The sequence below is a fragment of the Hemibagrus wyckioides genome, linkage group LG22, assembly GCF_019097595.1.
Source record: "Hemibagrus wyckioides isolate EC202008001 linkage group LG22, SWU_Hwy_1.0, whole genome shotgun sequence".
NCBI classification, from domain to species: Eukaryota; Metazoa; Chordata; class Actinopteri; order Siluriformes; family Bagridae; genus Hemibagrus; species Hemibagrus wyckioides.
This window is the reverse complement of record NC_080731.1, coordinates 13,770,947-13,786,648: the sequence shown is the minus strand read 5'-3', so window position 1 is coordinate 13,786,648 and position 15,702 is coordinate 13,770,947. Positions and strand designations below refer to the sequence as shown.

Sequence of the window (15,702 nt, the reverse complement as noted above, 5' to 3'; positions counted from 1 at the left end):
AGGGTAAATAATATTCACAAACAAGTCTGTAAGTTATTCAAGCCCATCAGTCTATCAATTTATTTCATGAAAAGCCTTTTGTTCTCAGAACTCACAAGTATGAGTAAACAACAAATAAAATCAAAACAAACAAAAACAACAAATAAGCAAACAATCTGGAAACAATCCTTTTGCCTATAATCTTATACTGTCATATCCTGTTAATTATCATTTTCAGTCCAATGATCACCAGTATATCCTTGTCCTTTATTCACAACTGCAGCAGTTAAATATGACCTTACAAATGACCTCTTATTAATTCATCTTAAATCAGTGCTTCAGAAAGGACATTTGCTGTAATAAACAAACCTCAGTGTCATCATACATCAAAAAACACCTGTCAATATCCCACTCCTTAATGCAATGCATGACTGGGCAGAACACTGATTGCTGGTTACAGGATTTACTGATATAAATCAACCTGCTATTTGCCAATACTGGCCATGGATCCAAAATTCACTCTGACAACATCATTGATTGATGTATGCTTGAAAGCCATCCAAAACTAAGCACTGCTTGCTTTTTTAAACCAAAACTCAAGCTATTCTAAAGTATAATAATTATAAAAAAAAATGAGTCTTGTCCTACAAAGGACACACACTCACGGGCCACTTTAATAACTGTACACATACACATTAATGTAATTACCCAATCAGCCCATCATGTGGCATCACCATGTACATACAGGTCAAGAGCTTCATTCTGACCATTGGGGTTGGTTAGTTGTTGGTGCCAGACAGGTCAAAACAGAACAAATAGACTTGTGTGCTACAGTAATTCACATGACCATTCTTTATAACTGTGGTAAATAGGAATTGTGCTACAGCAAAAGAGCACTGTTGCCTCATGTTCCTGCTCTTGACTGACAAGTGAAACCCTGAAATGGTCTTCTGCTGTTGTAACCTGTCTATATCTGCATGTCCATATCTACATGATATTATGCCACATGATTCGCTAACAGCTTGAATGAGCAGGGGTACACCTATTACAGTGGCTGGTAAGCGTACGGCACAAAGGACTAGCACTACAATGGAATGTAGATGATGCTCTGCTGCTTCAGTGTGAAGTTAGCACCTCACAAAGAACCTTTTGTGCCCAAGTGTCATTCCAATACATTACACTGTGTCTGATATGTAAACATTTATCACTGTTATGTTTTCATTTGTGTAGTTATGCTGTGGGAAATTCCTTAATGACCCAGAGAGTACAAAGACATTTGAATATAACATTTCACCTTTTGCTGACTAGATGACTCATTCACTAAATTTCTCTATAAATATGTGGTTTTAAATTAAAAGGCACCTTGAAGATCCCTGGGGAAAATATAAAACACAGCCTTATTCATAAGGCTGCTACAAGTAGAGGCATGTGCCAATTACAGTGAGGGAAAAAATTATTTGATCCCCTGCTGATTTTGTACGTTTGCCCACTGACAAATAAATGATCAGTCTGTAATTTTAATGGTAGTTTTATCTGAACAGTGAGAGACAAAATAACAACAAAAAAATCAAGAAAAACACATTTCAAAAAAGTTATACATTGATTTGCATTTTATTGAGTGAAATAAGTATTTGACCCCTTTGCAAAACATGACTTAGTACTTGGTGGCAAACCCTTGTTGGCAATCAATCAATCAATCAAAAAAATCAGACATTTCTTGTAGTTGGCCACCAGGTTTGCACAAATCTCACATCTCAAGGAATTTGGGCCCACTCCTCTTTGCATCCACGACCCATTTTCAATGCCCTGGCTGAGGGAAGGAGGTTCTCACTCAAGATTTGACGGTACATGGCGGTACATGGCATCGGTACATGACGGTACATGGCATCGTCCCTTTGATGCGGTGTGGTTGTCCTGTCCCCTTAGCAGAAAAACACCCCCAAAGCATAATGTTTCCACCTCCATGTTTGACGGTGGGGATGGTCTTCTTGGAGTCACAGGCAGCATTCCTCCTCCTCCAAACACGGTGAGTTGAGTTGATGCCAAAGAGCTGGATTTTGGTCTCATTTGACCACATGACTTCTGCATCATTCAGATGTTCACTGGCAAACTTCAGATGAGTCTGTACATGTGCTTTCTTTTGCAGGGGGACCTTGTGGGCGCTACTGGATTTCAGTCTTCCATGGCGTAGTGTGTTACCAATTGTTTTCTTGGTGACTATGGTCCCAGCTGCCTTGAGATCATTGACAAAATCCTCCAGTGTAATTCTGGGCTGATTCCTCGCCGTTCTCATGATCATTGAAACTCCATGAGGTGAGATCTTGCATGGAGCCCCAGACCGAGGAAGATTGACAGTCCTTTTGTGTTTCTTCAATTTGGGAATAATCGCACCAATTGTTGTCACCTTCTCACCAAGCTGCTTGACGATGGTCTTGTAGCTCATTCCAGCCTTGTGTAGGTCTACAATCTTGTCCCTGACATCCATGGACAGCTCTTTGGTCTTGGCCATGATGGAGAGTTTGGAATCTGATTGATTGCTTCCTTCTGTGGACAGGTGTCTTTCATACAGTTAACGAGCTGAGATACTGTAATCTCAGCTCCTTACCTGTATAAAAGACACCTGGGAGCCAGAAATCTTTCTGACTGATAGGGGATCAAATACTTATTTCACTCATTAAAATGCAAATCAATGTAGATTTTTCTGGATTTCTAGGATTTTTTGCGTTTTTCTGGATTTTTTTTTGTCAGTGGGCAAACGTACAAAATCATCAGGGGATCAAATCATTTTTTCCCTCATTGTATATTCAAATGATAATATTCAGCACAGTGCACTAATTATAGCAGGTACAGTAGTTAAATATAATTATGACGTTAATGTAAAATCAGCTGACTGTGTAAACACATACTGGGACAGCCTGGTTGTCTAATTCTCTTACATCTCTATATTGGCTACAGTTCAGCATGAGAGCCATCAGGGTTTTTCTGCTGATAACCTGGTGGGGGAACATGGAAGGATACATATGGACACCACTTAGTATTGAGACAAACCAGACTTTTAAGGGTAGCAGAGTTGACAATATCAAAGCCAGTTTGACCTCCAAATGTGCTGGGCTTCCAGTACTCAGGTGAACATATGGGGTTTCCCATAAGACCTTTTAAGGAAAATGGAGCCCCAATTTCTACCATGCTCTGTCCAAATATTGCACCAGGACGTGTCTTCTCTATCAGCAAAGCCGGATAAAACTCGAAAGCGTCAATGTCTCCATAGAGCTCTTCCAACTCGCGGGCAATCTCCTTATTATCTACAAAAGGAAAATAAATGACTTGTCAACACAAAATAAGAAAAGTAGTTTAGTGTAAGCAATTTATTTGATTATGTAATATTTATATAGCCAAATGGAACAACCTATTAAAAGTTGTAGCTTAAAGTTGCAAATGCTTAATTTTAATACTTAAGCTGAAATATAATTCTCCTTAACCCAAAATATCCCGAAACTGCTGAATAGTAAACTGAATGCTTTGATCATTTGCTCATTTACTGTTTGACATCTCAATCAGAAAGGTCATGTTCAATAGTGACTTCCTAAGGGTTCATTTACAGCACTACTAGGTGGTTCATTACGAGACTAAAAACAGTATAATTAAAGTTTAGTATGGAAATGCATGTTTTATGTAGTGCAACAACATCATTATATTATGTAGTGCAATAAGGTCTTCTAAAAATTCAACTTATTTGGATGTTTTTTTATGTCTAATTTTTATGCTTTATGAAGAATACTTTCAAAAGATTTAAAATCAAGTCATACTATCTGTTTTTACTAAAAATATAATGTAACTGCAATAGCTGGGGCACCGTATGTCCGACCTGCTCTTATCTGAACTCCACAGATTACCTGAGGCTTGGTATTTTTCACAGTAGATATATATATTGAGTGTAATCATGTAGTAATATCAGTTGTAGCATTAGAAATATTTTAAATACCTGTAAATTCATAGAATGATTTGTATGGTTTCAGGTTAAATCTTTTGCGGTACTCATTAAATGGCTGCAGTCGAAGTTGCCTAGATTCTTTAATGACTCCTTCAGCTACTCTGGCCACTACATGTGGCAAATTATGCCCACCTCCAATCTGGGGAAAAAAAACACACACAAAGAGAGAGAGAGAGAGAGAGAGAGAGAGAGAGTGTCAGAAACATGCCAGTAACTTATATATTAATAAATCTCTGACTTTGGGAAGCGAAAATCTGTTTTGAAGTTTTGAATGCATTAAACTGTATTTTCCCTTTATTTCTCGGCAATTACTAATATCACATTAAACTATTTACTTATGACTACACAAGTTACTTATGACTACACAACCTCTGGCTAAAAATGAATAGTCTGAGTTGAAGCTACAGTTTATTAGGAAATTGACAAGCAAGCAACGTTCCCGCAGACTAAAATATTACACATTAAAAAAAAAAAAAAAACACCACTTCCTGTTTCAGGTCACTCGACATTACAGACACCACACTGAAACCAACCACAATGCTGATGAGTATAACAGTGTATGCTGTCACCAGATAAAGGTAAATTCACTGTTAAAGCTAAACAAGTCTACATGGCATGTCTGTAAACTAGGGGAGGAAACCACCAAACAGACAGGAATCAGACCCCCATATCTGTAGACGTGTGGCAAACATCTTAACCAATAAGCCAATGCGCCCCTCAACTGTGCTGACATACTTTTCAATTTTGTATAAAGCTGTCTATATAACTGAAACTCAGCCTTTCTAAAATGATCAGTAATGAACAAAACTATGTTGCCTCCAGGTCAAAATGGCTCAGTGCAAATATTACTCCTCTCGCTGCCTGAGTTGAGAATGCCTGTACCAGTGTGTAAAAATATTCAAATGTGTCTCCCAAGTGGTGCAACAGAAATGTCTTGTCTCTATTGTCAGGAAATTGCACACATGAATTCCAAAGATGCCAAAGCCATCTGGGGCCGGCAGCCAATGGAGCAAAAATGACCACAAATACTGTTTGCTTCTGCAGGTTTCAATATTTTTAATTTTCTAGTCTTGATGTCTTTGACAATTATTCTAAAATATTAAGAGTTGTTGAAACGTCCAAAAACAGATTTTCTATATTTCTCAGTAGATCATAAGCACCCTGTTTCTCAGAACTCTCGGCCATTTCTTGGACCATTACACCAGTCACAGTGAAAATAACCACATGCTGATGATAATCTGCAGTCTAGATTTTTTTAATATGTATTATCAATACATCAAACCTGACTCATCAGTGAAACTTCCAAAGATGAAAAAAATAATGATCAAAGATTGAAAGGTCAAAAGACATGCAGCTTTTACCTGTCCTGCTGGCTGAGTTGAGAAAGCATGCACCAGCTTTTCTATTCCATAGTGGGTGAGTATGGAGGTGTTGTATATAAACTTATCATAGGCGATCTCCGTTCCTTCAATGAAGAAGCTGTTGGGCATGAGTGGATGCCAGTGGTAAAGCTGATTGAACTCCAAGGCAATGCGGTTCTGGTACTGGAACTGCGAGCTGAAAAGCAGGGTCGGATCGAACTTCAGCTTTAGGTAGTAGCCACTTAGGTGCTGGACATAATCCTCGATCACTATCCGGATAGTCTCACCTACAAAGCGGGCAATTGAGCAAAAAAAAAAAAAAGACTAAATAAAGTACTGATATTATCTCTGGGCAGTTGCTCATGGCCATAGATTGTAATGTGGAATAATGACATTAATAATCACATAACAGTAATTAAACTAATCATGTGGTTTATGCTACAGACTGAATTTTTTGAGAAACTTCATCATGCATTCAGTCTAGCAAAGTTTTTGTGCTGTTTTTAACTTTGCTCAATTAAGGCTTGCAAAGCTTGTCTCACACACACAGAGCAGCTAATATCATTAACCAGGACTGCTAGGTTTTAGCAAAATTTCCAGCATAAATATATCCCAAAACCACAAAAAATACCCTAAAAGTTAAGCACAAACTAAATTTGGGCACTGGACAAGTGAAGTCATAGTTTCCTTTACATTTTTCTTTTTCTGTTTGTCACAACCTTTGTTTCGGAATCAAAGGTAACAATAGTGCACACACATTTCTGATGTACAGACATCTATTGTAAAATCCCCCTTTCCCTTAACCATCCTATGCAATATATTTTTCTATACAAATGGATCTTTGTGGCCATTGTGTATTTTAAACTAGTCCAGTTTGATGTCAGTGATGTTATCTTGACAACCCTGTCATAAGCTGCCCTGTCTGCTGCTCCAATTTCAGTGATAATTTTCACAAACTGACCATGGGGCAGAGAAGCAAGCAAATCAGTGGAACATTGGCTTATATCTGTCAAATGTTTTAAAAATCTGTTGTCACTCACAAGATGTAATTAGTAATTGAACAGAATTATGAATGTGGAATGGCTGATACACAGTATGTGGTATATCATGGACACCGATAGAAATATAGTTTAGACAAATATGATATTATACAAATAAGATGAATTTTAAATAATATTTGATATTAAATGAATATTCTTTAATTAATTTATAATTTATTTGAAATTGACATCATGTCAGGTGTTTTCTCAAACCAGGGACTAGTTTTTCCATTCCAGATCATGATATTAGGGTGAAATACTGCTGTTTTCTCACTCAGTGCATACAATATTTTCTTATACAATATTATGTGTAACTGAGACTGCCACTGTTTTAGGCATACTCTGTACCATATGTGCAAATAGCATGAAACTGCCTAGGTAGTGTTTAATTTATCTATTTTCCTAAAAGATTACAATTCCATACTGTGAAAGCACTACAGTGTTTTTTTTTTATACTTGTAATAGAATCAGTTTCTGGTTCTTGTTTGCTTCCAGTAGCACACATGACAAGTGCTGAATAACAGAGAAGCAAAAAAAAATGCTTCACCAAAATGCAATACTTCACCAATAATAATAAGTCTGGTGGTCTGAAAGAGTTGCTCATCCCCCCAGCTGGGATGCTCTTTCTTTAGGATGTCACACACACGGTTGTGTTCACGCAGCCACAAGGTGGCATACATGCTTAAGCCTGGCAACAGCCCAAAAACCTCCTGGCCAATAGCTATTTGCTTTTCTGGTGGAACTGATGCAGGGTAGTTCATGTTCACGTTGGTGTCTGCCACTGAAGGTGGGTACATCTCTCCGTTTATCATCTGTACAACACACAGGGCATTAACATTAAAATTCAATTCAATTTATTTGTATAGCGCCTTTTACAATGGACATTGTCTCAAAGCAGCTTTTCAAAAGAAGAAAAATAGAGAAAGGAGACAAAAATTATTACATTAAATTAAATTATTAAACTATTTTATCCCGAATGAGCAAGCATTAACAGTGAAACAGCAGTGACAAACCCATATAAACCTGCACAGTAAATGAGAAATTTCTAGAGGAGGGAAAAGTAAAGCATTAGGCTGGTGTTGAAACCTTCCCTCATTTTTCTTATCTTTTGATTATATTTGAATTTATGCAACTTTAATCTCTAGACCTCAGAAGGAAGCGTAACCATGCCTGCACACTACACAAAGTAGGGCACAGCTTTGGAAAAAAAAAAAACACTTTCTTGATGATAATCTCTAAAAGATATGGCTATATCAGCTAATAAGTAGATGGAGCCTAACAACAACAACATAAAATATGTTCAGCAGATTTAAGAACATGCCAGACATTTCACAAGAGTAACGGTACCTGGTACTTCAGCTTCCCGTCTTTGTGAAGTCTAAGACTTAGCTGCCGTGCAAGGTTATCTCCATAAATATGCCCAGCATCCACCTATTTACAAGATCAAACATAAGAATGAATATTATACTCATTTGGAGAGGCAGACTGTTAGACTATAAAACCATGTGTTCTACCTCAACCTAACATCCTCCCCAGATCTTCTGTAAAAACTCACCCCATGGCCAAGACCTTTGGTAAAGCCAAGCCCCATTCGATTGTGTGTTTTGAAGAACTGGTGAGTGAAGTGCTGAGCAAAAAACCCAAACATCAAATTTGTGCCCTGGGGGTCTGGCCTGAATTCCCGCCTCAGTAAGAACTTCTCCACCAACAGCTTAGGATCTGGAAGCTCCATTTTTCCTGCAAAGGGAAAAATCATTAGCCTTAACAGCTGGGGAAACTGAAATTAGGCTGGGAAAACAGATATTAAAAATAAACTCAGTTTTAAAGTTTCTGCAGTATGTAAATAGATTATTTTTTACAGCCAAATATCTTGGGCTACCCTACCTCTGACACCCATAGGTGTTGGACAGTCTAGTGGCACTGGAGGCAGGAGTCGGGTGTAATAAGTGGTATTGGAATAAGATTCCCAGCTCAGGTAGCCATACTTGGAGTTATAAGTTGGAGGGCTGGGAATCAGGTCAGACCGCACTGCAAAAGGAGACAGGGTTAAGACAATGAGAATACTGTGGGGGAAAAATCACACACCTCTAGCAATTCTCTGACTTCTCTGAATTTTCTTTGCAAAACTACTACTATGTTTCTGCTGTATGCTGCCACTGTTCTCATGTTTTAATAGAGCTTTAGGGCTTGAGGACTGTTATTGGATCTTGAAATTTAAAAAAAATCTTTAGATTTTGCATATTTAAAAACACTATTAATAGTGGGTTTGTCACCATCATGTGAACTTTCTGGTAATTTATTTTAAAACTTGCTTTACTGTTCACACCTTATTGTTTATGCAGGCTCAGTCATTTCAGTGTGTGTGTGTGTGTGTGTGTGTGTGTGAGAGAGAGAGAGAGAAAGAGAGAGATTTTCTAAGCAGACTCAAGACAGTTGTACAAGCAAACTAAAGGAAATTTCACCCACTGAGTATAAAGACTTTTTCAATGGCCTGGGTTGATGTTACATATCTCCTGTGAACAGCTCTGCAAAGGTTAGTGGAGAGCAAATGCATAAAGGCTTAAGTGCCAGAAACCCTTGGCAGCAGCAGAGAGATGTGAGGAATTTGAAGTCTTTCTGTGGAGAGCATGAATTTCCATAGCAGTTGGGGGTTATAAAGACACTGGACTACATACATTGCATATGTTAAGTTTAACTCTGATACAAATTGCCATGACATAGAATAGGATCCTTTCTAAATAGTAATTCTCACACCAAACTACACGTAGGCGGCAAAACGGGCCACTCTTACTGGTGGGAATTACTACAGGAAGTGATAAAGCAAGTTTTAGTCTCAAACAGAAGCTAAGTAAATACTAGCAGGAAGTTCTGTCTATGGAGATTTTCTCAGCAGATCTGTAGCACAGAACTTAGCATGAGCACTCTACTAGCTAAATTCAAAGTAGCCAAAAAGAGAAAATTAAAGTAAGCTCAGACAATATTGCCAACATTTCATGCATTCTTTATTTCTGTGTAAATATGCCTTGGACCCCTCTTTGTTGATGTTCATTTCATCTCCAAAATGCACTAATGTTGAAGCATTGATCATATTTTTTTTTATTTTGAAACCCCCCAAATCATTTAAACCTACAATGTCTGAGTGCACAGGGGCAAATACATGCTACCTACTGCACAAACAGATTAGCACAAAAAGCTGAAGCTGCTTTTCTCAGTATTAGTGTCTGGTTTCATGTTTAGATTGTGTTTAGATTGTGAACATTAAGCAGCTGCACACATGAAAAGGCAACACCCTTAATTTTTTGTCAGCTTTTTAACACTTCAGTTATAACAGCTCCTCCTCTTCTCAGTTTGAGGCCAGTTTTTGGGCAATCATCACCCTGGTAAAATATTCCCTAATAGAACAGTCTCATTGAAAAAACACTCAAAAACTGTGATTGCATTTTACTAAGCAAGCCAGAAGTGATCTTTGCTGTATAGACTTCTCAAGTAATGAATCTTTAAAAGAAATATAGTCATCCTAATCAAGATTATACTGCTTAATAATGCTTAATATTCTAATTTTTATTTAGAATAAGTTTGTATTCCTTTACATTATAGATTAAGGAAGTGTTTTTTTAACAGCTAAATATAAACAAATATATATTATGAATGAATGAGTGAATCAAAATGAATTGGCTCATCAATATCATTTATGGTTTTTTATTGTGCTTAATTATTTGAAGTCAAATCAACCCTGAATAGGATTAATCATGTACAATTTTACTATTTACAATTGTTGGATGCTGTGTGGATTCAGCCACACATTCAGAAATTAATTGCTTAATACCATCACTTTTAATCTAATGATTAAACAATAAAACATTACAAAAGTGTGAAAAGTGTCTATGTATGTGGCTGAGATTTTGATTCAATCACATAAATAAAGGGAGCAAACCAAAACTATGTTACAAAACTTAATCAGTGAGGAAGGAGATGACTAAGCTCTGCCTTTTCCAAATATTTATCTTGGACATTGCACTGAAGGCTGAACTGTTGTCCATTGTAATCAGTCTGAAAGTGTCTATGGATAATTTCTAAGGAAGGAAAGAATACTAATATTTTAGATAACTGACCTGTGAGGACCTTGTACATGATCCAGTCCCTCAGGAAGGTTTTATTGATAAGATTCCATAGCCAGTAAAAATGGGTTAAGATGTAGTGTATGACATCAGGACTTGGCTTCATGATCTCGACAACTCTGGACCAGAACTCAGCTGTAAGGATGACAAGAAGAAGAAAAAACACATCTGCTGAGATCACACATCTGTATGTACTGCAGTTTGCTTCAAATGGACTGAAATTTCTTGTGAAGGTCTGAGATCTGTGTCCAGCTGTTTTACAACAGCAACATGTAAATAGAAGCCAGTGGTACAAGTTAAGTCTATGGAGAAATGTCTGATAACTGTATGCTGTCATAATCATGATGTATCATAAATTTACTTAGCCTCTTGCATTATGTAATAATATTATCAACCAAATCATTACAGTACTCCACACAAAAAGGTCTAGCCAAACTTACTGGCAGTGATATCTGATAGAAACTTAAACTTGGATGCTCTTGTTTTTGAAACCCTAACCCTAGACACAGGCCCTAAGCATACAGGTGCAATGTGTACAGAGTATATTGATAAAACTAGTAAACTTCTCTACACAAAACCCATTCAAGTCCAAATCTTTTAGCAGTGTTATTTGATAGAACTGTAAAAAAGTTGATGTGGTTTCTGTAACCCTAACCATAGCCACTGGCCCTGTGCCTATAGATGTATAGCAGTTGAATGATTTCAGTAGTCTACATGTAAAGTAATTGTCTTCCAAACAATTTGTTAGTGTTATCTGATAGAATCTCACATTTGGTTGCGAAATATAACTACACTTTACATTGAAAAATAATTACAGAACTATTACACAATCAGATTAATATTTTTTATATGAATCCATTTAATGTCTTATGACTGAAACATTGTTTTATTTCACCTTTACTCCACCCGGAGTGCACATGTTCATCTGTATGAAATATCTGGAATCTTCCCAAGTTCATATGTTCAATAGGAAGCTGTATCATCTGAACTTACTGAAGATCACAGGAAACAGAAATGTTTTCTGATTCTTTTTTTCTTAATTTTAAATGATATTGTAATTTTGACTGATCAGATCCCTTCGCAAGTACAAAGCTGGGACATAAATTGTAGATTAGATGTAAATTATAAAATAAAAAAATAACTTTAAGGAAAATTTTAGAATGTCCTTAATGTCTTCATTAGCATGGATCCTAGTTATGCAGATTTTGTGTATTTGCTAGTTCTATAAAAAAAAAACTGCTTCTAGGAAAGGGATCTCCGCTTCAGTATGCTGCTTTACAGCTTTGCCTTACAGTATACATTTTTGAGTGAAAAACCTTCAGAGTTGAACATAGGCATTATGCGATTTTTAGTATGTAGCATTTCTGAAACCCCATAGGACATGTCGACATTCAGAAATAAAAGTTAGAGAGCAAAGAGTGAAATCACACAGTCAACATTATCGCTATGTATTTACAACATTCAGTCATGACAAATTTTATTATAGATTCAATCTTGTATTCTGTCTTGTACCAAGTGAAAACTCGTTTGCAACCAGAAGAATCAAAGTAGCAAAATACAAAAAAGAAAGACATCTACATCTTTTGATAAAGGCTAAGCAGCAGTTACAGCTGCTATATCAATATCACGAGGAACAGCCTGAACAATATTATCAGACTGTATTTTGATTAGAACACAACAGAATATTCCCAGGTTTCTCATGAACGTCTGTTTAAACAGATACTGTTGCCAAGTTCACTTATTCACCTGCACAACCACACAACCGCAGCCAGATTTATCTTGATAGCTCTTACACAACTAATCTGAAAATCTGACCATGTGCATGCTGTCCAACTGGATCTCACAGAGATTATAGCTCATACCAAAAAAATGATCCAGCTTCTGAGGATAAACATCTTATTGACTTAAAAATGCATGTAACAATTTCTTTCAAAGAAAATATTTAGCATTTAAAAAACATTACATTACATATCAACTACTAGGTAATAACTGCTGGTGGAGTACATTCAACACATTCGTCATCTGCTCCGGCCTCCAAACAACTTCAAACATTCATCATTTACTACTTAAGTCTCCTACACTGTTACTTCACATGCAGTGAAGACCTCTATGTGTTCTGGGCCTAATATCTGCTATAAAGTATTTAATGTGATATTATTGCTACTAGTTTTTTTTTTTAAGTAAACACTGATTTCATGCTATATAAAATTAGACATAATCCAGTAACTATTCCGTTTTGTGAACATATGTAGACACACTAGAAGTTAATGAACCAGAAACAGGATCTAATAAAGGCCCAAAACAGGAACAGAGTACACAGGAAATCAAAAGGTCTACTTACGGGTAGTGCAATTTTTCCCATAATACCCAGTTCTGGTGCAGTCACACTGGTATTGGTCTAGCCCATATCTCATGCAGATTCCCCGGTTCTGGCAAGGGTAGTAGCAACAAGGATTCACTGTAAAAACAAAAAAAAAGAAAAATATAACAAAAATTTTTAAAACCAAGTATCTGAGGAGTCACATTTAAAGCAGGATTTTTAAATATAAAAATGTATGTAATGCACAGTTTCATGGATTCAGTATATAAAAAACATAAACAATTTCCCCAGCGTTGCCACTTGGTAGTATAAAATGGTAGTATAAACAGAACTGAGCCTGATAAATGTTTATGACCCACATGGATCACCCTCTTGTCACTGTTTCAGGACTTCCGCACACTGCTTTAATGATTGGCATAACCCTAAAATAACATAACCTCTAAATGAATTGTGGTTATATGCGTTACACAGGAGATAACCAGACCCTCACTTAGTTCATCTCAGTGGTTCCTCTCACACATTCCCAGGATCTTCTCTTGCCAAAATGTTCACAGGAACTTTGCTCTAGACATGTTCTTGGTGATAAGTGCTGCTAATTACTGCCCTTCAGAGTCACACTGTAAAGTCCAGCATCTAACGTTGTGAATGAATTTAGAAGGCACAGTGGCAAATTGGAAAATGTACATATTAGTATGACAATTGACATCATAACAAACCTGACACTTTTTTTTCAAAACCTAAACTGTTTGCAATTTATCTAATAGTCAAACTGAATAGAGAACATTGCAATAAATAAGATGATAATTTACAGTTCTAAAGTTGTACAGTGTTCAGTAAGCGTTCAGTGACCAATACAGGACTACTATAATGCTACAGTATAGCACTACAGCAGGTGTTCAGTAACTTTTTTTTACTTTTTTGACTATATGTAGAAATCTTCAATAGCGCATTTAGAGAACTGGTGGTCATACAAAAAATATTTCATTCATTCTTCTTCAGTAAAAATTCCATCCTGGTTATGAGTACTGTAGAGCCTATCCTAGGAATTCGAAGAAGCAACACTACTGGATGGCTGCCATGCACACATACTCACATACACAGTTAGACCCAGGGACACTTTTAGCTTACCTAACCTACCTTTGAAATGTCTGCGACCATGTGATTAATGCGATAACAGAGTAAGATGCAGCACAACCCATCAACCAAGTCGCTGTATGTTGTGCTGTAAGTAGCTTGCAGTATAATTTTTCTACCAGAGCGTACAAAATTTAAATAAAATCTAATTTTAAATCCTGCTGCTCTATAGTATTAATACTGCACATAACTACAAATTACTTGCAAGTAGTTAGGATAGAGAGGAATTTAAAGCTGGACCTGCAAACTCGTGGGTACCTCTCATTAATCAGTATAAAGGTTTCCAAACTAGATCACTTTTAGGAAGCTAAGAACGTAACTACTTTACTATCCCCCTTTAAAGAACATTTTAAGTGTGTAGGCATTCCTTCAACCCTGCAGCAGGTTTTCTGAGTAGTTTGATAACATACAGATAAAATAAGGAGGCTACACAGACACAGATCATCTGAAACGTCCCACGCAAGACCAGACCTGCTCTTTATGTCATGCATACCAACAGAGGGTTAAAGAATGAATGAGCAGGTTTTTCTCCTTTAAGACTGTTCATGTGAGTTCCAGCATTACAAGCACACAATTACATTTACTTGAATGATTTGATGCCTACAGTGCTTTAATAAATAACTAGCAATAACCTTGTATAAGTGTTTTTTCAGTGCTGTTTTCCCAGAGCTTTTCTGTTTACGTTATTTTTTTTCCTATTCTCTCATGTCTAATGTGAAATATCTGTTAGATTAAATTGCAAAGATTAGATATCTGATGCAAACCTGTTATCCAGATATATACAGTATACCTACAAACTTGTAGGCTGATTCCTAGTATCTTGTCCTCACAGCACTTACCACTTTTTACTGGTGATGAGTGTTCTTCCTCGCCCATGCATAATGTCCATTCCTGCACCAGAGTCCAAGACCACAGGAGGAGAAGACTATTCACTGCTGCAGACGAAACACACGTACTGAAGTTATTATATATCAACCCATACACACAAATCTGGCCAAAGATTCCCAGCGCTTACCGTTCATTGTAGAGTAACAGGAATAAGAGGTTTAAAAAATCCAACCAAAATCCAAAAATACGCTCAGAAGTGGATGCAACAGATGGAAGCCAGTCGCCGTACTTTGTGCGTAAACACGCATGAGTTTGTTCTCAGCTGTGCGCTTTCACTGCAGTGTTCTCACCATGAGATGCTCAGCCGAAGTAAACAGTAAGTAAACAGCTGTCAGACGCCAAAAGTGCTTTACGAGCAAAGATAAACGGAACTTACTCCGCAAGATGAATTCCGCTTTGCACGTACAGCACATTCATACTTAGACTGAACTCATCGTCCTCGACTCCAAATATTAAAGCGTTGGAGACAAGTGTCGGATTACAGGGGGGGCTGGAAATGAGTGTTTTTAGCGCCACCACGTGATAGATCCTTTGCCATATCTAGACCATGGTTTACCCAAACCTAATAGAGAATACTGCAATAAATAAGAGGATAAATTACAGTTTTAAAGTTGTACAGTGTTCAGCAAGTGTTCAGTGACCAATACAGGACTACTACAGTGCTACACAATAGCACTACAGTATAACACTATAGCAGGTGTTCAGTGACTTTGTTTTACTTTTTTTGATTATATGTAGAAATCTCCCATAGAGCATTTCCTTTCAGAAATTTAGAGCTGGTGGCCATCCAAAAAAAAATTCGTTCATACTTCTTTAGTAAATATTCCATCCTGGTTATGGGTAACAGCTATTAATCCTCTCAAAATTTGTT

General features: G+C 37.0%; 1 protein-coding gene across 1 annotated transcript; it reads right to left on the bottom strand.

Annotated features, from left to right (window-relative positions):
- Positions 1 to 29: 29 nt before the first annotated feature.
- On the bottom strand, positions 30 to 15,278 carry ptgs1 (prostaglandin-endoperoxide synthase 1). Its single transcript, XM_058375026.1, has 11 exons — positions 14,959 to 15,278; positions 14,783 to 14,878; positions 12,831 to 12,947; positions 10,484 to 10,624; positions 8,256 to 8,399; positions 7,927 to 8,108; positions 7,719 to 7,802; positions 6,937 to 7,183; positions 5,332 to 5,618; positions 3,962 to 4,109; positions 30 to 3,281 (listed from the first exon to the last, which is right to left on the bottom strand). The coding sequence occupies exons 1-11, from the start codon at positions 14,963 to 14,965 to the stop codon at positions 2,929 to 2,931; spliced, it is 1,806 nt and encodes a 601-aa protein (XP_058231009.1). The 5' UTR covers positions 14,966 to 15,278; the 3' UTR covers positions 30 to 2,928.
- Between the last annotated feature and the right edge of the window lie 424 nt (positions 15,279 to 15,702).